Source organism: Carya illinoinensis, chromosome 15, assembly GCF_018687715.1.
Source record: "Carya illinoinensis cultivar Pawnee chromosome 15, C.illinoinensisPawnee_v1, whole genome shotgun sequence".
Taxonomy (NCBI): domain Eukaryota; kingdom Viridiplantae; phylum Streptophyta; class Magnoliopsida; order Fagales; family Juglandaceae; genus Carya; species Carya illinoinensis.
In genome coordinates, this window is record NC_056766.1 from 31192946 (window position 1) to 31213834 (window position 20889).

The window sequence follows — 20889 nt, forward strand, 5'->3', positions numbered from 1 at the left end:
TCAACTTTTTTAAATCTAAAAACAAAACTAATGTTAAAAAATTATATTATAATAATATTTTATTCAACTTTCAACAAAATTTCTTATCTCATTTTTTCTAAAATGTGTAACCAAATGAGGCCTAATCATCTCATCTTATTTGTTGACACTTACATGTACTTTGGTGCTGCTATTTCATAAATTAATCATCCAATATCAATCCATAATTATTAGATGACACTTTACGGAAGTTGCCATAAAGTTTCATTTTGTTTTTCATTTTTAACACGTTTGACCCACTTGTCTACAACGATTATAAATAGATATTGTGTGCATTTAAATGTGGATTATTAAATGAAAAATAATACATCTTATTAAATAACTTTACGGAAGTTACCAAAAAGTTTCGTTCTGTCTTTCCTTTAAACACGTTTGACCCACTTGTCTATAACAATCATAGATAGATATTGTGTGCATTTAAGTGTGGATTAGTAAATGAAAAATAATACATCTTATTAAATTAATAACTTTTATTTAAAACTAAAACTATTAGATGAAAAATAATATATTTAATCAAGTTACTAATTTAAAAAAAAAAATTAATTAACAGTTTTTTAATTTTCAAAACGAATTTCTGTTATGTAGACACTTGACTAACTTCGTTATCTGGTTATATTGCATAAAAAATGGATTTCTCGCTTTGTTACTTTATTTTTTGCTATATGTGGTATTAAATGAATCTAAAATAGTTTATAAATCTAATTATTAAATCATTAAATCATGGATTGAGATGCATGACATATACTTATTGTAATGTCTTTGTATTTTGCTCTGTTTTCTATATAAATTCAACATCTAACATCTGTGTCCCTCATAGAGTAATTACCTTTTTGTATGTTGTGCCAAAACTTACCGTAAAAGTGCACCTAGATAACTTCTGTAAGCCAAAATGGCATGACACCCAACCTCCAAACGTGAGGTCTGTGGTCAATCCCCTAGACCCCTCCCCCAAATCCCCCAATATCAAAAAGATGCTTCTGTATTACTCTGGCACAAACATGCCTTGCAAGTATGCTGGGCAAGCCAACTTGCAGCCATTTACATTGTTTTGAACTAAAGTCATTGTGCATAAAACAAACGTCTGTACTAGATACCCACTAATTAATTCTCCACATAAACTTTGACTTTGAAATTTTTCGACGTAGAAGGATTGAAGATTTATCACGTCTAATTCAACATGTTTCGATCTCTCCACACTAAGAATGTCGTTTAAAGATATGATCCAGCAATTTTCAATTCGGAGTTTTTACCAATTACAAACTTGGTGGTGAGATCTATCATAATCATAAAATATTTAAATTACCAATTACTACTCTTTGATTACCCAACTTGAAGAAAAATAACTATATTTTACCAAAAAGTCATTAGATTTATTTTCAATTTCCTACTGTGTGAACTTTAGACCGAATAACCAATCACTTTAAAGAGTATAGAAAGTCACAAAAAGTATAATATTCCATATTGTCTCCATCCTCCAGACAAAAAATTACTTTATACGTAAATTAAACACAAGTCTGTATATATTTAGCTAAGTTTACTAATAATTAATTCCAGTGCGAACTTAATTTAGACCTTTGATTCTTCTTAATTTACAAATTAAGATGCATGCATGGTTCCTTGATTTCTTGCAGTACATAATATAAAACAAATTTAAAATACTTTATGCATCTTTAAAACATTTTAAAAAAAGTATTTATAATATTTAAAAATAGTGAATATTATAAATCAGAGATCAAATTAAAGATTCCAAATATTTGCAAGTGGCAGGTGCATGCAAGAGTGCTGTTTAGGTAAAGGAGGGATAGGCCCGGAGATCATGTGAGGACTTGTACTCCGACATACGCAGTTTTTGAAAAATCCTTACTATCAATATCTAGATTTTGGATTCTTCTTTATTGATTTTCTTGAGTGGAAAACAACCTTGCTTTTTTTGTTTCTTTTTTTTTTCTTTTTTTTTTCTTTTCAATTTTTGATACACTCTCATTAATCTCTGCTTTCAGACCAAATTAATCATGTCCAAGCGCATGGAAAGTCACAAAAGTATATCAACGGGGAACACATTTTCCATATCTTATACGATAAAATTGATCAAGTTAAGAGCACATTTTCCCTTTTAAATTTACCGATAATTACAAACTCAAAGGAACACTTGCATAGATGGCGAGCTTGAAAGAGGAGATAAAATTTCGCAAGCAGTTTTTTAAGCTATCGAATGGTCAATGATTTCCATGATTGTACTATCTTACTATGCAAAATTCAGATGGTACTTAAACGAACTATTGAAGATCCTTAAGTGTATCATGAAAACAATAAAACAAATTGTTCTACACGTATTTTACAACATAGATCATCAAATGTAAGACATAAAAAAGGAAATTTTGGATAAGCATTTGCTAAACTTAAAGACAGGTTTGAGTGCAATGAAGAAGTAATGAAGTGGGAGGCAGCTTTAGAAAAGCTAGCCAATAGGTCGGGGGTCGAATTAAAGAATTGCAGGTACTTCTGATTTCTTTGAATATATACATGTGTGTGTGTGTGATCTTAAAGCGATCTTTATGAGCAAAACACGGACAATTTCGTCATTGATAAAGATATGGTACTACCGCATTACTTGGAGAAACTAAGAACATGAAAATTACAAATTCAAATCTAGGAATAGAGGAATATAAGCAATTTCTTCGTCCATAAAACAACTAAATGAGGTGAAAAAAATATAATTAAGAAAAAGGATGGGGATTTTTTTATTTCTTATGAAGTGGAATCATACCCTCATAAGAAAAATAAAACAACTTTAAATAAGCACTTCTTTTTAGTTGCAAATTGTTTCGATTCATAAATATTGATATTGTTGTAAATCATTGAAAATAGAGAGAGCCTCCAGACAGAGAGAGAACGAGAGAGAGTATTCATATCATTGATTCGTATGATATTACATCAATATACCCATATATATAGGGTTACAAAAGTCTTAATTGACGACTATGACTTGGTCAATTACGACGGCTAAATGTGGTCATACAATACAAGATGGTTTACAACACTTCCCCTTTGGATGACCATATTTAAAGAATATGCCTCGTTAAAACCTTGCCAAGGAAAAACCCTGTGAGAAAAAACCAATGGCGAAGGAAAAAGAGTACAGTATTCATGTGTACCGCCAAGTGCTTTAGGTTTGCCTCATTAAAACCTTGCAAAAGAAAACCCAGTGGGATAAAACCTTAGTGAAGGAAAAAGAGTACAATCAGCACAAGTCTTCAAGACATTACTTCCCCTAAAAAGTGCATTATAATAGGTCTTCAAGTCTCCGCATTTCAATGTTCTGCATAATCTTTTTAAATGTTGCAAGTGGTAACGCTTGACATCAATTTCACATTTCTTCTCATGAATTGCAATGATCTCCTTATGTAGATCTAAAAGATAACCTGCATCTATATATCCAACTAATTGTGGACTTGATCCATATTGATAAAATAATCACAAATGGATCTTTCTGCTCATCAAGTGATCGAGCAATCATTGGAGTACTTAGAGGATGAGTTTTGTCCATATAAAATTGGTTCAATACTTTATAGTGAAAGGCCTTTTCGTTGATGCATCTCAATATTGTGTATCAGCTCTATAAATGATGCAGTTGATAATATTTTGGTAAACAAATTTACCATATTGACACAAGATCATTAAATTCACTACTCTTCTGGAGTTGTGCTCTTCTGGAGTTCTTGTAAATAACACAGTTAGTGAAGAATTCATCAATATTAAGCCGCTAACCTCATTTTTCAACAAAAACGGTAGCCAGCTTTTTAGATTAGACAAGCACCGCAGGATTTTCAGCTCTTCTGTAGCTGTCAGGCGCCGCAGAGCTATGATGCTACATCTCTTGTCTCTTGTAAAGAGATGCTTCATGAGAGATGCTGTGAAGTAGTAGAGGTGCTTAGTCATAATTTTCTCTATAAAAGAGATATTCAGCTCATCTTCATTCGCATCTCATATTCTTCATTTTTCTGTAATTATACCGTATTTTTACTCTACAATCTCTTTCTGCATTCTTACTCTGCAATGGCTCAACAATCTTCTCATGGCCAATATATGAGGTATTCTGCACGTCGTTCATCAGTTGTTCCTGTTTCTACCACAGGTGCTATAATGCAATACAATAATGATCTGACTAATAAATCAGATAATGAAGCTATCTACGAGCTTGTGAGTCTCGGTACCCGATACTCATCATCCATTGTCGCATTTTCTCAGCGACTGCAATCTAAACCTTGTGGAGTTGACAAATTCCACGAGAATATTGCTATCCTTCAGAGACTTCTTCTAGAGTCCAACATGAAGATAGGAGCAATAAAGCAATAGAATAGGAATTTAAAATCATTGCTTAAATCTTCTTTTCGATTGCCTACTCCTTTAGATAAGGATGCCATGCAGATTCTTGAAAAATAAGAGCGTTTAAAGAATGAGGCGAAATGCCTCAAATTTCTGTAATTTTTCTTCGATATAATAAAATAATATTTCACAAATATTCATATTTGTGTTTCTATCTTCTGGTAGATATTTTGTGTGCTCTATTTTATTTCTCCTTTAATAATGCACACTTTTTACAAAATCATAATATGAATCTGAAATACTAATTGCTTTGAAGAGATGATATTTCAGAATTAATAATATCATTCATCCCCCCTTGAAACTGCAAGGGTTTCAGATTTATATCTCAAATATGTGCAGTTTTCATGAGCTCTTTTGGAGCCTCAATGACATTTAAATCATATATATAAACTGCAATAATAGCTTATTCCACGTGCATTTGGATTGTTTTAAATCATATAAGGATTTTTTAAACTTGATAGAATACATATTTCTAGATGTATTCAGATTAGAAGCTTCAGGCATTTTCTATCCTTCAGGGATTTATATATATATATATATATATATGTCAAAATCCAATGATTCATATAAATATGCAGTTAATCATGCATATCCAAACTCTCGGTAACTTTCAAGCTAATAAAAATCTCAATATAATTTCATCCACTTCAAAAACATATCAATATTGTTTCTGCGAGAAACTGAGTCGTGATTTATATATCACATTTTCAGAGTATATATCATAAGATATAATTTCACACAAATCATATTGATATATGTCATTTACCTATGAAAAAAGTTTGACTCTTTAAAATTTTCTTTTCCTTTTTTATTGATAGGGGTGATGAGTCAGAATTTATCCAAAACATCACTCGGTGGGTCAACTCAAGAATACTAAACCAAACACCTCTATGTGTTGCCACTTATCCAATTGTAATAGAGTCTCGTATACGAGACATTTATCAGCATTTAAGTCTTGAAAGGACTGATATTGTACAGATGGTAGAGATTTTCGGAATCAGTGGAATTGGAAAGACAACTTTTTCAAAAGATATTTATAACAGGATATCTTCTCAATTTGAAGGAAGTTGTTTCTTGAGTAATATTAGAGAAAATTCAAAAAGAGGAGGTCTGATTAAGCTACAAGAAATACTTCTTTTCGAGATCTTAGGAGAAAAACTGGGTATTTATGATGCTAATAGAGGAGTCAATGTGATTCAAGATAAACTTCGCTGTAAAAGGGTTCTACTAATTCTTGACGATGTGGATGAGTTGGACCAACTAAAAAAATTAGTTGGAGATCGCACTCGGTTTCGTTTAGGAAGTAGAATCCTCATAACAACAAGAAATCAACAATTACTAAAAATCTTTGAAGTTGATTCAAAATACGAGTTGATGCTCTTGGATGAGAATGAAGCTCTTCGGCTCTTTAGCTTGCATGCTTTCAAGAAAGAAAAACCACTTGATGAGTATGTGGAACTCTCTAAACAAGTAATAAAATATGGTCAAGGTCTTCCACTAGCTTTAACAGTGCTAGGATCAGATCTAAAAGACCAAAGCATACATCAATGGGAAATTGCATTGGATAAGTATAAAAGCATTCCCCACAAAGATATTCAGAGTGTACTTCAAATAAGTTATGATGATTTGGAAGATAATGAGAAGGAAATATTCCTTGATATTGCCTTTTTCTTTAAGGGAGAACCTTTGGCTAATATCAAGAAAATATTTGACGGTTGTAATTTTTTTCCAGATTATTGTATTGACAAGCTTATAAAAAAAATGCCTTATTACTATTGAAGATAAAAATGTTTGGATGCATGACCTGCTACAAGTATGGGCTGAGAAATTGTTCGACTAGAATCACCCCTTGAACCTGGTGAACGTAGTAGACTCTGATTTCACAAGGATATCCGTGGAGTGTTGGAAGAAAGCTCGGTAAGATTAAAAAAGAACTCTTGAGTTTCACATTTATTTCCCTTTTTAAAAGTGAAATCTAGCGGAAAATTATGGCCTTATGAATTAATATATAAACATATATATATATATATATATATATATATATGAAATATGTAAACATATATATATCCTATAAATCAAAATGAATTTGTAGTTATATATAATATATCATTCTGTTTAATTAAGATTAGTCAAAGTCTCATATCTAAATGTCCTTTTTCGTTTCCATTATCTTAACATTTCAATAGTGAGAAAATATTAGTTATTTTTAGAAAGTTGATGCTTGACTTTTTGCAGTAATTTTGGTAACACTTTTGTGTATTCTCCTACATACCAGGGCACAAACAAAGTTGCAGGCATGATAATAGAAATGCCTGAAGGTGAGGATGCAATAAGCTTGGATCCTAAAGCATTTGTATAGATGAAAAGACTTAGAGTACTTATCAATCGTAATGCTAGTTTTACAAGTGGACCGAATTATCTCTCCAACGAGTTAAGAGTACTTGATTGGTTTGAATATCTGCTACAATCTTTGCCACCCAATTTCCATGGAAAAAAACTCATTATCTTTCAAATGCATAGTAGCTTCATTTGGGATCTAAGCTTCAGCAAGTGCTTCATCAAGTTTAAGGTACGTACAATTTTCACAGAAATAAATTCATTATCTTTAAAATGCATGGTAGCTTCGTCAAGGAGTTAAGCATTATGAAGTCGATCTAAGGTACCTACAATTATCATCTTCAATAACTTTGTTTCTAATCTGTGTACTAAACTCCCTTCCATTTTTTTTTTCTTTTTTACCAGGATATGACAATTATGCGTTTCCACGATTGTAATTCCTTAACAAAAGTTCTAGATCTTTCAGGCGTACCAAATTTGAGGGATTTATATGTTGAAAGGTGTACAAGTCTAGTTGAGGTGCACGATTCCGTCGTATCCTTGGAGAATCTTATTCATTTGAGTTTTTTGGGATGCTCTAACCTCCGAATTTTTCCAACAAACCTCAAGTTGAGATCTTTACAAGAACTTAATCTTAGTGGTTGCTTAAGCCTTCGTAGCTTTCTTGAAATTCAGTGTGAAATGAAATCATTAAGTACATTAAATCTTGGTAGCACAACAGTGGAAGAACTACCTTTGTCCATTGGAAACCTCACTGGACTTCAATTTTTATATCTAAATTCTTGCAGAAACCTTATGCGTCTCCCAATTAACATCATTCTTCCTTTGCAACATTTAAGAAAGCTTAGTGTTGTGTTTAAAACCCGAATATACAATAATATCCAAAGATCCCCAATACAGAAATCCAATCCAATATTTCAATGTGACAATATATATATATATATACACAGATTCAAAACAGAACTTAACTCAGGAATCTCAAAATGATAAGATACTGATCAAAGCCGAAACTCAGTTGAGATATACAAATGATAACAGGATAACAGGATGACAAGATAAGCAAATAAATCAGTAAAGGAACAAGAAATATGCACAGAAATAAGAAAGAAGAAGATACAAACAGAGATTACATGGTTTGGCCCTAATGGCCTACATCCATGGCAGGAACAGCCTCAGAGATCACTTTATTGATGAATCTTCAAGGCCAAAATGCCATTGTACAAGATAGAACTACAATGGAGTCAAGAAAAGCCACAAGATTTTGGCTTTTTCTTTTTCCCTCTCAAACCCTAGTTCTTTCTTTCACTTGGACTCACCCCAAACTCTCAGACGGCTACTGTACAAAAATGAATCACTTAACCCTAACACGATAAGCACATATATATACATGAAGTAAAGATCAATCGGACGGCTCTCCTTCATCCCATGCTTTAAGTGAGACGGCACCGTTTAAAGCACTGCATAGGGTGCCGTTTAGTGAACTGCTGGGATGTCGTTTAAAGCACTGCAGGTTCTCATTACTTCATTGATCATATAAGGGCTGCTGCTTATCATGTGAATTAAAATCTGCATGAAGATGAGTTAGTAACAGATTGAAGATAAAATAGTTGACACATTTATCACAATTCTCCACCTTGACAATATTTTATTCATCATTCCTATTCTACTCTCATCTTGGCTGTTCCTGCTTTGTCCCCCTACTAAGGGACCCCAACAGTTTTCACATTAATTAAGTTCAAACAATGTTTGAACTTTGCTAATGGCAAGGACTTAGTCATCATATCTGAGGGATTTTCCTCTGTTGGAATTTTCTCCACTCCAACTTCTCTAGACTCAATTACATCCCTTACAAAATGAAGCCTAACATCTATATGCTTAGACCTTTCATGAAATACTTGGTTTTTAGCCAAGTGTATAGAACTTTGATTATCACAATGTACAGTTATATTTCCTTTAAATATACCCAATTCATGTGATATCCCATTCAACCATATAGCTTCCTTTATAGCTTCTGTCAAAGCTATATACTCAGCCTCTGTTGTAGACAAGGCTACAACAGATTGCAGATTTGACTTCCAACTAATAGCCCCCCCAAAAGCAGTAAAAACATATCCTGTTAGAGACTTTCTAGTATCCACACTGCCAGCATAATCAGCATCTACAAACCCTTCCAATTCACACCCTTCTTTAACATTATTCCCATATTTCAAGCCCAAAACAGTAGTTCCTGAAATGTATCTTAATAGCCACTTAATAGCCTGCCAGTGTGCCTTACCAGGGTTACTCATAAACCTACTCACAACACTGACAGAATAGGTAAGATCAGGTCTTGTACAGACCATTGCATACATCACACTTCCTACCATACTAGCATAAGGTATTTGGTGCATAAACTCCATTTCAGATTCACTTTGAGGGGCTTGAGTAGTGGACAGCTTGAAATGTTGACCTAGAGGTGTGCTTACAGGTTTAATTTGGTCCATACCAAATCTTTTAAGAATTTTAGATAGATAATTTCTTTGAGATAGAAACAGACATCTCTCTGGTCTATTTCTTATAATATCCATTCCTAAAATTCTACTAGCTGGTCCTAGTTCCTTCATATCAAACTCAGATTTTAACATGCACTTAGACTGTTTAATCAAATCAGGATCTTTACATGCTGCCAACATATCATCTACATACAGCAACAAATATATTAATATTCCATTAACATCCTTATAATAAACACAGCTGTCATAGCAGCTTCTTTTAAAATCATTTTCAAGCATGTAAGTATCAAATCTCTTATACCATTGTCTAGGTGATTGTTTTAAGCCATATAGAGATTTTTTAAGCAAACACACTTGATCAGAGTTAATTTCTTTTGTAAACCCCTCAAGGGGTTGCATGTAAATTACCTCTTCCAGTTCTCCATGTAAAAAAGCAGTTTTTACATCCAATTATTCTAAGTGCAAATCATTATATGCTATAAAGGATAAAAGCAATCTAATGGAACTATGTTTAACCACAGGGGAGAATATCTCATTAAAATCTATTCCCTCTCTTTAAGTGAAACCTTTAGCCACTAGTCTTGCCTTAAACCTAGTCCTTTCTACCCCTGGTATGCCTTCTTTCCTTTTAAAGATCCACTTGGATCCAACCAACTTAACCCCAGCAGGCTTTGTAATTAAATCCCAAGTTTTATTTTTATTTAAAGATTCCATTTCTTCTTGCATAGCAAGTATCCACTTAGTGGCATCTTGGCTTGCAATGGCCTCTTTATAAGTCCTTGGTTCTTGATAAATGACCTCATCAGCAATAGTCAAAGCAAAAGCAGTAAGCTCTGCATGACCATACCTAATGGGAGGTTTTATAGTCCTTTTCTTCCTGTCTCTTACTAACATGTAAGAGTCAGGACCTGGTTTATCTAAGTCCTCTGAAATTGGGTCTTCAGAGTTACTGACTTCCCCAGTATTACTACCAGTTGAGGTGTTTCCTCTCTCCACCTCAACCTGTACATTTCCCTCTGTGTTTCCAGGTCTTTGTACTATTTTTGTATTCTGTACCTGAGCCATTTGGGATTCATTAAAGATCACATCCCTGCTAATTATACATTTATTTCTACCAGGTTTGTCTATCCATAGCTTATACCCCTTCACTCCCTCAGGGTATCCCACAAAAATGCATTTTAGTGCCCTAGTGTCTAACTTATCAGTTTTTGAATGTGCATAGGCTGTACACCCAAAAATTCTAAGGTAATCATACCTGGGAGGTTTCCCAGTCCACATTTCTTGTGGTGTTTTAAAGTCTATGGCAGAAGATGGACACCTATTAATTAAATGGACAGCTGTAGCAGCAGCTTCAGCCCAGAATGTTTTAGGTAACCCAGCATTTAATAACATGCATCTTACCCTCTCTAGAATGGTCATGTTCATCCTTTTAGCTAGACCATTCTGTTGAGGTGTTTCTCTAACAGTTTTATGTCTTAGAATCCCTTCCTTTTGACAGAAATTATTAAACTCTGTTGACAGAAACTCTAACCCATTATCAGTTCTTAAGGTTTTTAATTTTCTGTCTACCTGTTTTTCAACTAAGGATTTCCATTCCTTAAACTTTCCAAAAGTGTCACTATTATGTTTAAGTATGTAAATCCTCACCTTTCTAGAGTAATCATCAATGATGAAGAAAAAATAATTCCCTCCACCATGAGAACTTACTCTAGAAGGTCCCCAAAGGTCAGCATGTACATAATCTAGAGTCTGAGTAGTCAGATGAGTTGCCCTTTTAAAACTAACCCTTTTAGCCTTTCCATAGACGCAGTCTTCACAGAAAGGTAGATTGTCCAGGCCTGCCTCTTTCAGCAGACCCTGTTTCTTAAGTTCTAAAAGCCCTCTTTGACTAACATGCCCTAGCCTCCTGTGCCATAGCACAGATTTTTTCTCAACTTCATTATGTACAAGGGATGCTTCCCCTACAGTTGTTTTCCCAACTAAGGTGTAAAGGCCATTCTTTATAACCTCTTTCATAATTGTAAGTGAACCTTTAGTGATTCTAAGGACCCCTGATTCAGACTTAAAAGAATAACCTGAGTTATCAAGCATACCAAGAGAAATTAAATTTCTCTTTAGGTCAGGTATAAATCTGACCATCCTCAAAAGTCTCTCCATCCCATCATGTAGTTTTAGTCTTACACACCCAATACCCATGATTTTACAGGATTTATTATTCCCTAGAATTACATGCCCACCATCCAATTCAGAAAAGTTTTCAAACCAGTCCCTGTTAGGACACATGTGGAAAGAACAACCTGAATCTAATATCCACTCACCTTCATGGCCTATATCAGATATATTTAGTACCTCAGCACTGTCATACCCATCAAACACCACTGCTGCATCCCCTTCATCTTTGTTCTTGTATCCTATCTTTGTTTTCCTATCAGGACAATCTCTCTTGAAATGTCCTTCTTTGTGACACAGAAAACATTTTAACTGTTTTCCTTTAGACTTAGACCTATATTTCTTGTTTTCTGTTTAGCCTTTCTTGCCTCTCTTTTCTAGTCTTCCCCTAACAGACAAACCCTCACCACGTTCTTGTTTGGTATTTTCTTGATTTTGTAATTCTCTAGCATGAAGTACAGATTGCACTTCATCTAGAGATATTGCATCTCTACCATACATCATGGTCTCCTTAAGGTTCTGGTATGAGGAGTCCAAAGAACTCAATAAGAGGATTGCTTGATCCTCATCCTCCACCTTAATATCTATATTAGCTAGGTCTAATATAATCTTATTAAAGGTATCCAGATGTTCTCCTATTGAAGTTCCAGAAGACATCTTAAGAGTATATAACCTAGTCTTTTTATATAATCTATTTGCTAGGGATTTTGTCATATAGAGATGTTCAAGCTTTAACCAGATACCAGCAGCAGTTTCTTCACTAGCTACTTCCCTTAATACCTTGTCTCCTAGAGAAAGGATCAGAGCACTATGGGCTTTTTGGAGAATGTCCCTATGGACATTCACCTTCCCTTCCTCTTTCGAGGAAGAGCCCATTTTATCACTGGTGAGGGCATCCTGCAAGCCCTGTTGGACTAGCAGAGCCCTCATCTTAATCCTCCACAAACCAAAATCATTTTCCCCCGTGAACTTCTCAACATCAAATTTCGTGGTCCCCATAGAACCTAAGCTCTTGATACCACTTGTTGTGTTTAAAACCCGAATATACAATAATATCCAAAGATCCCCAATACAGAAATCCAATCCAATATTTCAATATGACAATATATATATATATATATATATATATATATATATATACATACACAGATTCAAAACAGAACTTAACTCAGGAATCTCAAGATGATAAGATACTGATCAAAGCCGAAACTCAGTTGAGATATACAAATGATAGGATAATGATAACAGGATAACAGGATGACAAGATAAGCAAATAAATCAGTAAAGGAACAAGAAATATGCACAGAAATAAGAAAGAAGAAGATACAAACAGAGATTACGTGGTTCGGCCCTAATGGCCTACATCCACGGCAGGAACAGCCTCAGAGATCACTTTATTGATGAATCTTCAAGGCCAAAATGCCATTGTACAAGATAGAACTACAATGGAGTCAAGAAAAGCCACAAGATTTTGGCTTTTCCTTTTTCCCTCTCAAACCCTAGTTCTTTCTTTCACTCGGACTCACCCCAAACTCTCAGACGGCTACTGTACAAAAATGAATCACTTAACCCTAACACGATAAGCACATATATATACATGAAGTAAAGATCAATCGGACGGCTCTCCTTCATCCCATGCTTTAAGTGAGACGGCACCGTTTAAAGCACTGCATAGGGTGCCGTTTAGTGAACTGCTGGGATGTCGTTTAAAGCACTGCAGGTTCTCATTACTTCATTGATCATATAAGGGCTGCTGCTTATCACGTGAATTAAAATCTGCATGAAGATGAGTTAGTAACAGATTGAAGATAAAATAGTTGACACATTTATCACACTTAGGATTGGTGGTTGTACAAATCTGCTGAAGAAGATGGGGGATGATCGACAATCCATTCTAACTATTGAGTCTCCAATAATGGAATACGAGATATCATCGAGTGAAGAACAACTTCAGGAATTGGCGCCTCCAAAAATTCAAGCAATGGAAGCAGTGAATTAGAAATGTTGAATCGTCAGAATTCTTTCCAATCAAAATCAAAATTCTTTCCAATATCAAGTTTCTTTACCGTGTTTAATTTCTCACTCACATTGATTCAATTAGATCTCTCGGGAAGTGAAATTGTTAGCCTTCCCACAAGCATCAAAGGATTTATTGCACTTATTGAGCTCTACTTGAGAGATTGCAAGAAACTTGAAGAAATCTTAGAACTTCCGCCAAATATAAAACTTGTATATGCTTATGAATGCCAGTCGTTAGAAAGATTTCCAGAAGTATCAAGAATATTGGAATTCAATGGAAGCCACATCAGATCGCTACAATATATTGAGTTGGATGGCTGTGACAAAATGCATGAGAAGATTTGGAATTATAAAGTGCCAAATCCATTACTGTGGAAGGTATGTATGTGTCTCATCCTCTCTCTCTCTGAATTCTATATAGGATGCATGACTTTAAAATAAATGATGATGATGATATTTTTTTAACAGGGACATTATAATGCCACTGTGTTACCTGAAAATGAGATTCCAGAGTGGTTATGTTATCAGAAATAATTTTTAGAAAATGAAATTGCTAAGAGAGGGGATGATGATGTCCAATTGAAAGGAAATGAAGAATGGGTAATAAATATTGAGGGGCTACACTATTTGGAGGATATAAGCGGAATTGTTATATATATGGTTACATTTTTTAATGAAGATCTTAGGGATGACAATTTTCCATGGGATAATGAGGTAACCATTAGCAGCTCAAATTGTGTATGCCGTATCAATAATGAAGAACGTCTACGTTTGTGTGGTCATAATGTAACAAATAATATCGTAGGCCAATATGATGTATAGATGTGGTACTCTGATTTAGAATCATTTGAGGTAAAGGTTTTGGACAATTTGAGGGTTCAAGTTCGTATTCTTACCAACGCTAGTGATCCTCTTTGGGTAGGTCTTTGGTCACGCTATTATTTAAGTTTGGGAGCCAATATTGTATACAGGCATGAAAGCAGAGCACATAAAAGAAGAAAAATGGATTGAATTAAATGATAGCCCAAGTGGAATTTCAGGTGAGATTTTTGTTTGTTCTCTTTGGTCTTTAAGACTTACTTGATTTGGAATTTGCCATTCATTGATTAGCCCAATGATTTTACCACTCATTTATTTTTGGACTTTCAAGAATGTTAAACCTTTCGATTCACATGCAAGGAGTTTGATGATGACTTGTTCCTCATTTCTTGACAACAAATGTAACTTTGTAAACATCATATATCAATTTCTCCTGAAGAAATTTTCTCGATTAAGATTGATGATGACTGATCAGCAAAAGCCAAGAAGTATTTTGGTTTGATGATATTCTTTTCTTTAGTTTCTTAGCCACATTTGTTTGTTTTCTTTCATCTTTGGCATTGCTAACAGTATATAATATCCCAGATGTTAAGGGCCATCCAAACCTACCAGAAAATGCAAATGCTTTTTCTTTTTATTATCTGACGGTTCAGTATTATGGAGCTATATTCCTTCATTGTAGCTCATTCTTGCATTATCTTTAGTCATTAAATCACAGTACATTTTAGTGATTTAAACATAATTACATTTGAATGACTTTAAATCAAAACTTTAGCTTTTTTGTAATTTGGCTATATAGTTTGATGCTTACATTATTTTAACTGATTGTGTTGTTGAGGGTCTATATGATTGGTAAATCTGTTGCAGATTATCGAGATAATGCGAGACAGAATTGGAGTACCTTAGAAGGTACTTGTGAAAAAGCTAATGAGAGTTTGGTGCCACTATAACCCCAGAAGATTTCATTGTCTTTTGGTCATATATAATATAGATAAACAGTTTTTTGAAAGTTGTAAAATAGCCAGTGAATTTCATTCTTCAATTTTAAGTCTTTAGTTTTCCTCACAGTCGGTTAGTTTCATCCTATGTGTACATAGAAATCACATGGCTCATTTAAAATTTAGAGAAAATTATAAGAAAACTTTTCAAACTAGGATAGAGAGATCAAAGCATTTATTAGCAGGAATTGATTAACATAAGCAAGATTTCCTCTCTCTCTTTTTCTTTTTTCTTTTTTTTTTTAATAAAAACCAAGATTTCTTCTTGATTAATTAGACCTTGACATGAACAAATTATAAAAAACTGTTTTAGATGGCACTGAATTTTGTTATCTTTACTGTTTAACTTTTGCTGGACAACGAAACGGCATCGTCCCCATTTTGTCACGGTTCTGCCAGTAGCCTGACCGGATGTGTTGTTACTAACCCAAAACATGAGTATAAAATAAATAAAAATATTATATTAAGTAAAAATATGTAATCAAAGTAAATTATTAACTATTTACAAATTATTTAAACACTCAGATCTAAGCCTCGGAATTTTTGTACGGGAAGGAAGCATAGGCAACACTAGTGCCTGCATGTGCTCACATTGGCATTTGTCGTTGAAGACCGACAAATCGAGGCCAACTTTTTTTTTTTTATCCTTTAGCTTTTGCAGGGTTGTGGGATGTGAAATACTGTCGTTTTTGTGGAATCTCTTTTACTGTTTTCTTTTTATCATTTTTCACATTGTGTCCTCCTTTGATCATTGAAATGATTAAAAAGTAGCTTTGGAGTTGACCGACACAAATATTGTTTTTTTTTTTTTTTTTTTATTCTATTTTCTTTACTACAATCGTTAAGGATTAATCTCAAACTCATCTCATCTAATTATTATAATTTTTATAATTTTTAACACAAAATATAATAAATAATTTAACTTTTTTAAATATCAAAATAATAATAATAATATAAAAACATAATATTCTAATAATATTTTATTCAAAAGTAACTTAAGAAGACATTTAAAACATAAAAACAGTTAAATTCATCTAAATTGAGTTTAAATTCAACCATAATCCAACATCTAAATATGTATAAATTTATCTGAAGTGAATTTTATGAAATTTATTCTATTTTCTTACCTTATTATTATTTATAAAAAATTCAACTCAACTCAACTAATATTTAATGACAACCTAACAGGAAAATGCCTTCTTTCCGATCAAAAAATAATATATGTAAAAGAAATATTTCGTGGCCATTACCTAACGGATGTTTCTTTCTTTTATTGCATTTAAAAAAACTGTTCGCAAATATATTTCGAAAAATTCAAGAAAACAATTCCCTCTATTATACGGATATACTCAATTGTGGATAGTTTCAAAATAGAACGTAAATCCTTTAAAAAAAAAAAAAAATAGAACTTAAATAATGGTAGTTCACTTGGGAGTGTCTGGGCCAAGCAAAGTGAAAATGAAAAATAATAGATAATATTACTATAATTCTAATTGAAGAATATAAATAATTAAAATATATCCACTATCTGCTTATATTTTTAAGATAAATAATAATTTCATAACTCTGATTCAACACTTCACTCAATTAATTGCTATGATGTGTGATCCTTTGTAAATGAAGTTCAAAATACAAAAATACTTTTAAAATTGGCCTCAAACTTTGTAAATACTTGCTCACGATGTGTATGAACAAAAATAAATTATCGGCATCTGGTATCTATAGTTGGTTAAATCAATCAAGTTATACTCTGGATTAAGGTCAAATAAAGAAAATTTTATATAAAAACCTTGCATCACACATTTTTACTTAATTAATATGTAATTTGTCATTTTTTATATTCTATCTTAATGCTTAAATATGTGTATGTATAAATAAGACAAAAGTGACAAATCACAAAGTAGAAGTGTGCAGTGTAAGACTTCTATATAGAATTCTCAAAATCTAATTATTAAAATGAACATAAATTAAATCAATAGTATATATAAGACGTTAATTTTAAATCTCATTTTAATTTTTCTCGTTTAAAATCTACCTTATTGTCCAAAGATATAATATTTATAATATTTTTCAATTGTCATAATTATTTTATTTTATCTCATCACGGGTTAATCTGGTAACGTCGGATTAATTTGTAATAGCATTAGCATTAGTTAAATTCTTAGATAAAGTTTGGCTAATATGTCATTTGTTGGCTTTTATTAGTGTGTTCTAAATGATATTAGAGCATATTCTAATTAGAAATATGAAACTCGATGCCACTTACAAAGAACTGGACTCCATATTGAGTGATAATATATCAAGAGAAAATTCCTCAATTTGCAATGAGGGGAATGAAAAAAATAAGAATGGCTGGATGTGAAAAATTAAAAATATTTGTTTCAACTAGTATGAAAACACAGTCTGAAACTTTTCAACACCTCAATATCACCATACAACACATTATCAAAGGAAATGTATGTTAAATTTTATAACTTGTCTTTGGTCAATAGGTAATTAAACGTGAGTATATATAGAATTGTTTTAGTTTTTATTTTTAAATCGAAGGCAAATTTATAGGTAGAGCTCTAGTCTCCGTAGCAGGTTAATTAATTCTTCAATTGGACCAATTTCCTCGTATTCATCATGATTTCTGTTGATTTATTTATTATGCATTTCAAAGTTTTCTCTAATCAATTACCAGTTGGAGAATTTATTATCAATTTGCACTGAGAAATTGTGTTGCAGGTTTGGAGTTTTTGGAGCTTCACACTGCAGAATTAATGGCACCTCTAAGTTTCGTTAATATCAATAAATCGATTCCCAGATGCAAAATCGTCGTCTCTCATGGTTGGAAGGAACAAGAGGACTTAGAGGAGATGCATTTACACAATCGATTCTGTTAAGGTTCCTTTTAATTCCCAGAAATGTAAGAGATATAGCTTGCAGGTTTATATCGAATGACAGCAGGAAATTGATGAAAATACCTCAAATGTTCATACGCTTTGGGGTATTCGAGGTCCCCAATTCCTCCATGAAAACTACACAGAAAACAGGTAAAAAAGCTCCAAGAATGAATCCTCCTCATTCCGGCGTGATACTTAACAAACTCCTCCCAGGAAATTACAAGCAAGTCCCTGGTTACTAGGTTCCAGATATAGTGCCCAATGCCCACCGTTTTGTCTAACGGTTTATTACAATTAAACCCTCCCCATACTATAAGCTACGTCGTTTCCCTTAATAACTAAGTGATGTCGTATTGGCTCCTAAAGCCTGCTAGAGCTGCGTCGTTTTGGTGCCTCTACTGAAGACACACTTAAGCCGAAGCCTCTTCACTTCACGAACTGACTCTGCTGTCTCATTTCTCCCGAAACCTAACTCTTCCATCTTCATCTTCTAGGTCTCTTCTTTGCAGCATCATAACAGATTCCCAGAGCACTTCAATGGGCATTTCCAATAATTTTCCCTATAGTTCAATCTCAATTGAAAAAAATCTAATTGTAAGTCTCTTTATTAATTGGAAATCTTTTTGTCAATACCTCACTTGTTTTTATAGAAAGTATTAGCTAGCTAGGCACATGGATGCAACAGTTCTGTCCTCGTCTAAAATCAACTTGAAGCATGTTTATCTAAAGGAAAATATTTTAGTTATAAAAGAATTATATAAAAGTAAACTCATAAATTAATGTGATTTAATGTGATAAATTAGATTATAAAATTATTTTTATTATAAAATAGATTTAACAAATTGTATATTTACTTTATAAAGAGAGCTACAGTACATACAAACGTGATCAGGCTGACTCAGATGATCGACATACATGGTAATTGAACCGAATAAATTACTTGTGCGTAAAACACACGGCCACAAAAAACTATTAGGTTTCATATCTATTTCCAGTTGTGTTAACTTTAGATCGAAGCAACCAATTACTTGCAGCCATTTACACAGTTTTGAACTAAAGTCATTCCGCGTAAAACAAATGCCTGTATTAGATACCCACTAATTAATTCTCTGCATGAATCTTAGACTTTGTAATTTTTCGACTGAAGACTTATCACGTCCCGATTCAACATGTTTTCATCTCTTCACACTAATAATATCATTTTTCAATTTCTCTTTTGTACTTTTTCAATTTAATAATTACTGATCATTATAATTTTTTTAAACTTTTATATAAAATATAAAAAATAATTTCAAATCTTAAAAAAAAATAATATTATTTCACTCTTACGAATATTTGCAAATGGCAAGTACATACAAAAGTACTGTTTATGTAAAAGAGGGATAGGCCAGGAGATCATGTGAGGACTCGTATCCGGACATACGCAGTTTCTAAACAATCCTTTCTTTCTTTCTTTCTTTTTTTTTTATACCAGATTTTGATACACTCTCATTAATCTCTCTGCTTTCAGACCGAATCAATCACATCAAAGCGTACGGAAAGTCACAAAAGTATATCAATGGAGAACACATTTTCCATATTTTATACTATCAAATTGATGAAGCAATATTTATATTGCATTTATATATGTGATGCGCACATACGTACATTATGTGTTGTACTTCTGGCCTGTCTAAAATTATATAAGACAATATTTAAATTGTTTGGCAAATTGCCTACATCTATTGGAGCCTATTTTACTGAATTTATACGAGATTACAACACTCAGCAAATTCTTTCCACGTCTACTCTTTCTCTCTATTTTTCCCCACACTCTTCTACACAACTGAACTATCCTTTTTATAGGAGAGAGCACCTAAAATATCTGATAAAAGAAATTCGATGCAGCACAGAAGATTTGGTTGCACCTAATAAAACATACAAGAGAACGGTAGTGTGTGCCTAATACAACAAGAAAGAGAATGGTGGTACTGATAAAGTGGACTGGTTTCACACTTAGGGTGATTTTCAACAATCATCCCATCTACCCAAGTGTGTCATACCAGGCTGCTTACAAGCTAATTCATTCTTCAAATGAATGCACCTCAATCTTTGACATGAGAAACTCCCACTATCGAATGTGCTCCAATGCACCCGAGGGTATTCAGCAGTGTACAATATTGATCAAGTCCAAACAGTGTTGGAACTTGATCTCTGTGACAACTTTTGTCAACATATCTGCTGGATTATTTTCAGTGCCAATCTTCTGAAGTTTGATATCCTCTTCTTTAAATATTTCACGTACAAAATGAAATCGGACATCTATGTGTTTTGTTCGAGAGTGGTATACTTGATTCTTGGCCAAATGAATTGCACTTTGACTGTTACAGTAAACAGTAACCTCTTGCTGCTTAAAGCCTAAATCTGTTACAAATCCCTATAATCAAATAGCTTCTTTCACGACTTTTGTTACAGCCATGTATTCAGCCTCAATAGATGATAATGCAATTGTCGACTGCAAAGTTGATCGCCAAGTAACTGGTCATCCTGCCATAGTGAACACATATCCAGTTGTCGATCGGTGTTTGTCAAGGTCACCTACATAGTCTGAGTCAACATATCCAATTACTAGACTATTTTCACTATTCTCGAACTTCAAACCAATATTTACGGTCTCTAAAATATACCGTAGAATCCATTTAGTCGCATGCCAATGTGCCTTTCCAAGATTATGTATATAGCGACTAACTAAGCTAATGGCTTGGG

The 20889-nt window shown here is 33.2% G+C and overlaps 2 protein-coding genes across 4 annotated transcripts in view; both read left to right on the plus strand.

Annotated features, from left to right (window-relative positions):
- The window catches only part of LOC122297760 (disease resistance protein RUN1-like), a 43321-nt gene extending 35712 nt beyond the window's left edge, over positions 1–7609 (plus strand). For both annotated transcript variants that reach the window (XR_006238882.1, XR_006238885.1), the window contains 2 exons: positions 6701–6994; positions 7168–7609. The gene's annotated coding sequence lies outside the window, so the exon portion shown is untranslated. The remainder of the gene's footprint in view (positions 1–6700; positions 6995–7167) is intronic.
- A 5654-nt stretch (positions 7610–13263) lies between these two features.
- Positions 13264–14840, plus strand: LOC122297766 (disease resistance-like protein DSC1). 2 transcript variants are annotated; one of them, XM_043107960.1, is made up of 2 exons: positions 13264–13820; positions 13911–14840. In XM_043107960.1, exons 1-2 carry the CDS (start codon positions 13425–13427, stop codon positions 13974–13976), a joined length of 462 nt encoding a protein of 153 aa, XP_042963894.1. In that variant the 5' UTR covers positions 13264–13424; the 3' UTR covers positions 13977–14840. The 2 variants fall into 2 exon arrangements, with proteins under 2 accessions (XP_042963894.1, XP_042963895.1); XM_043107961.1 differs by having other exon boundaries at positions 14365–14837.
- Positions 14841–20889: the final 6049 nt, after the last annotated feature.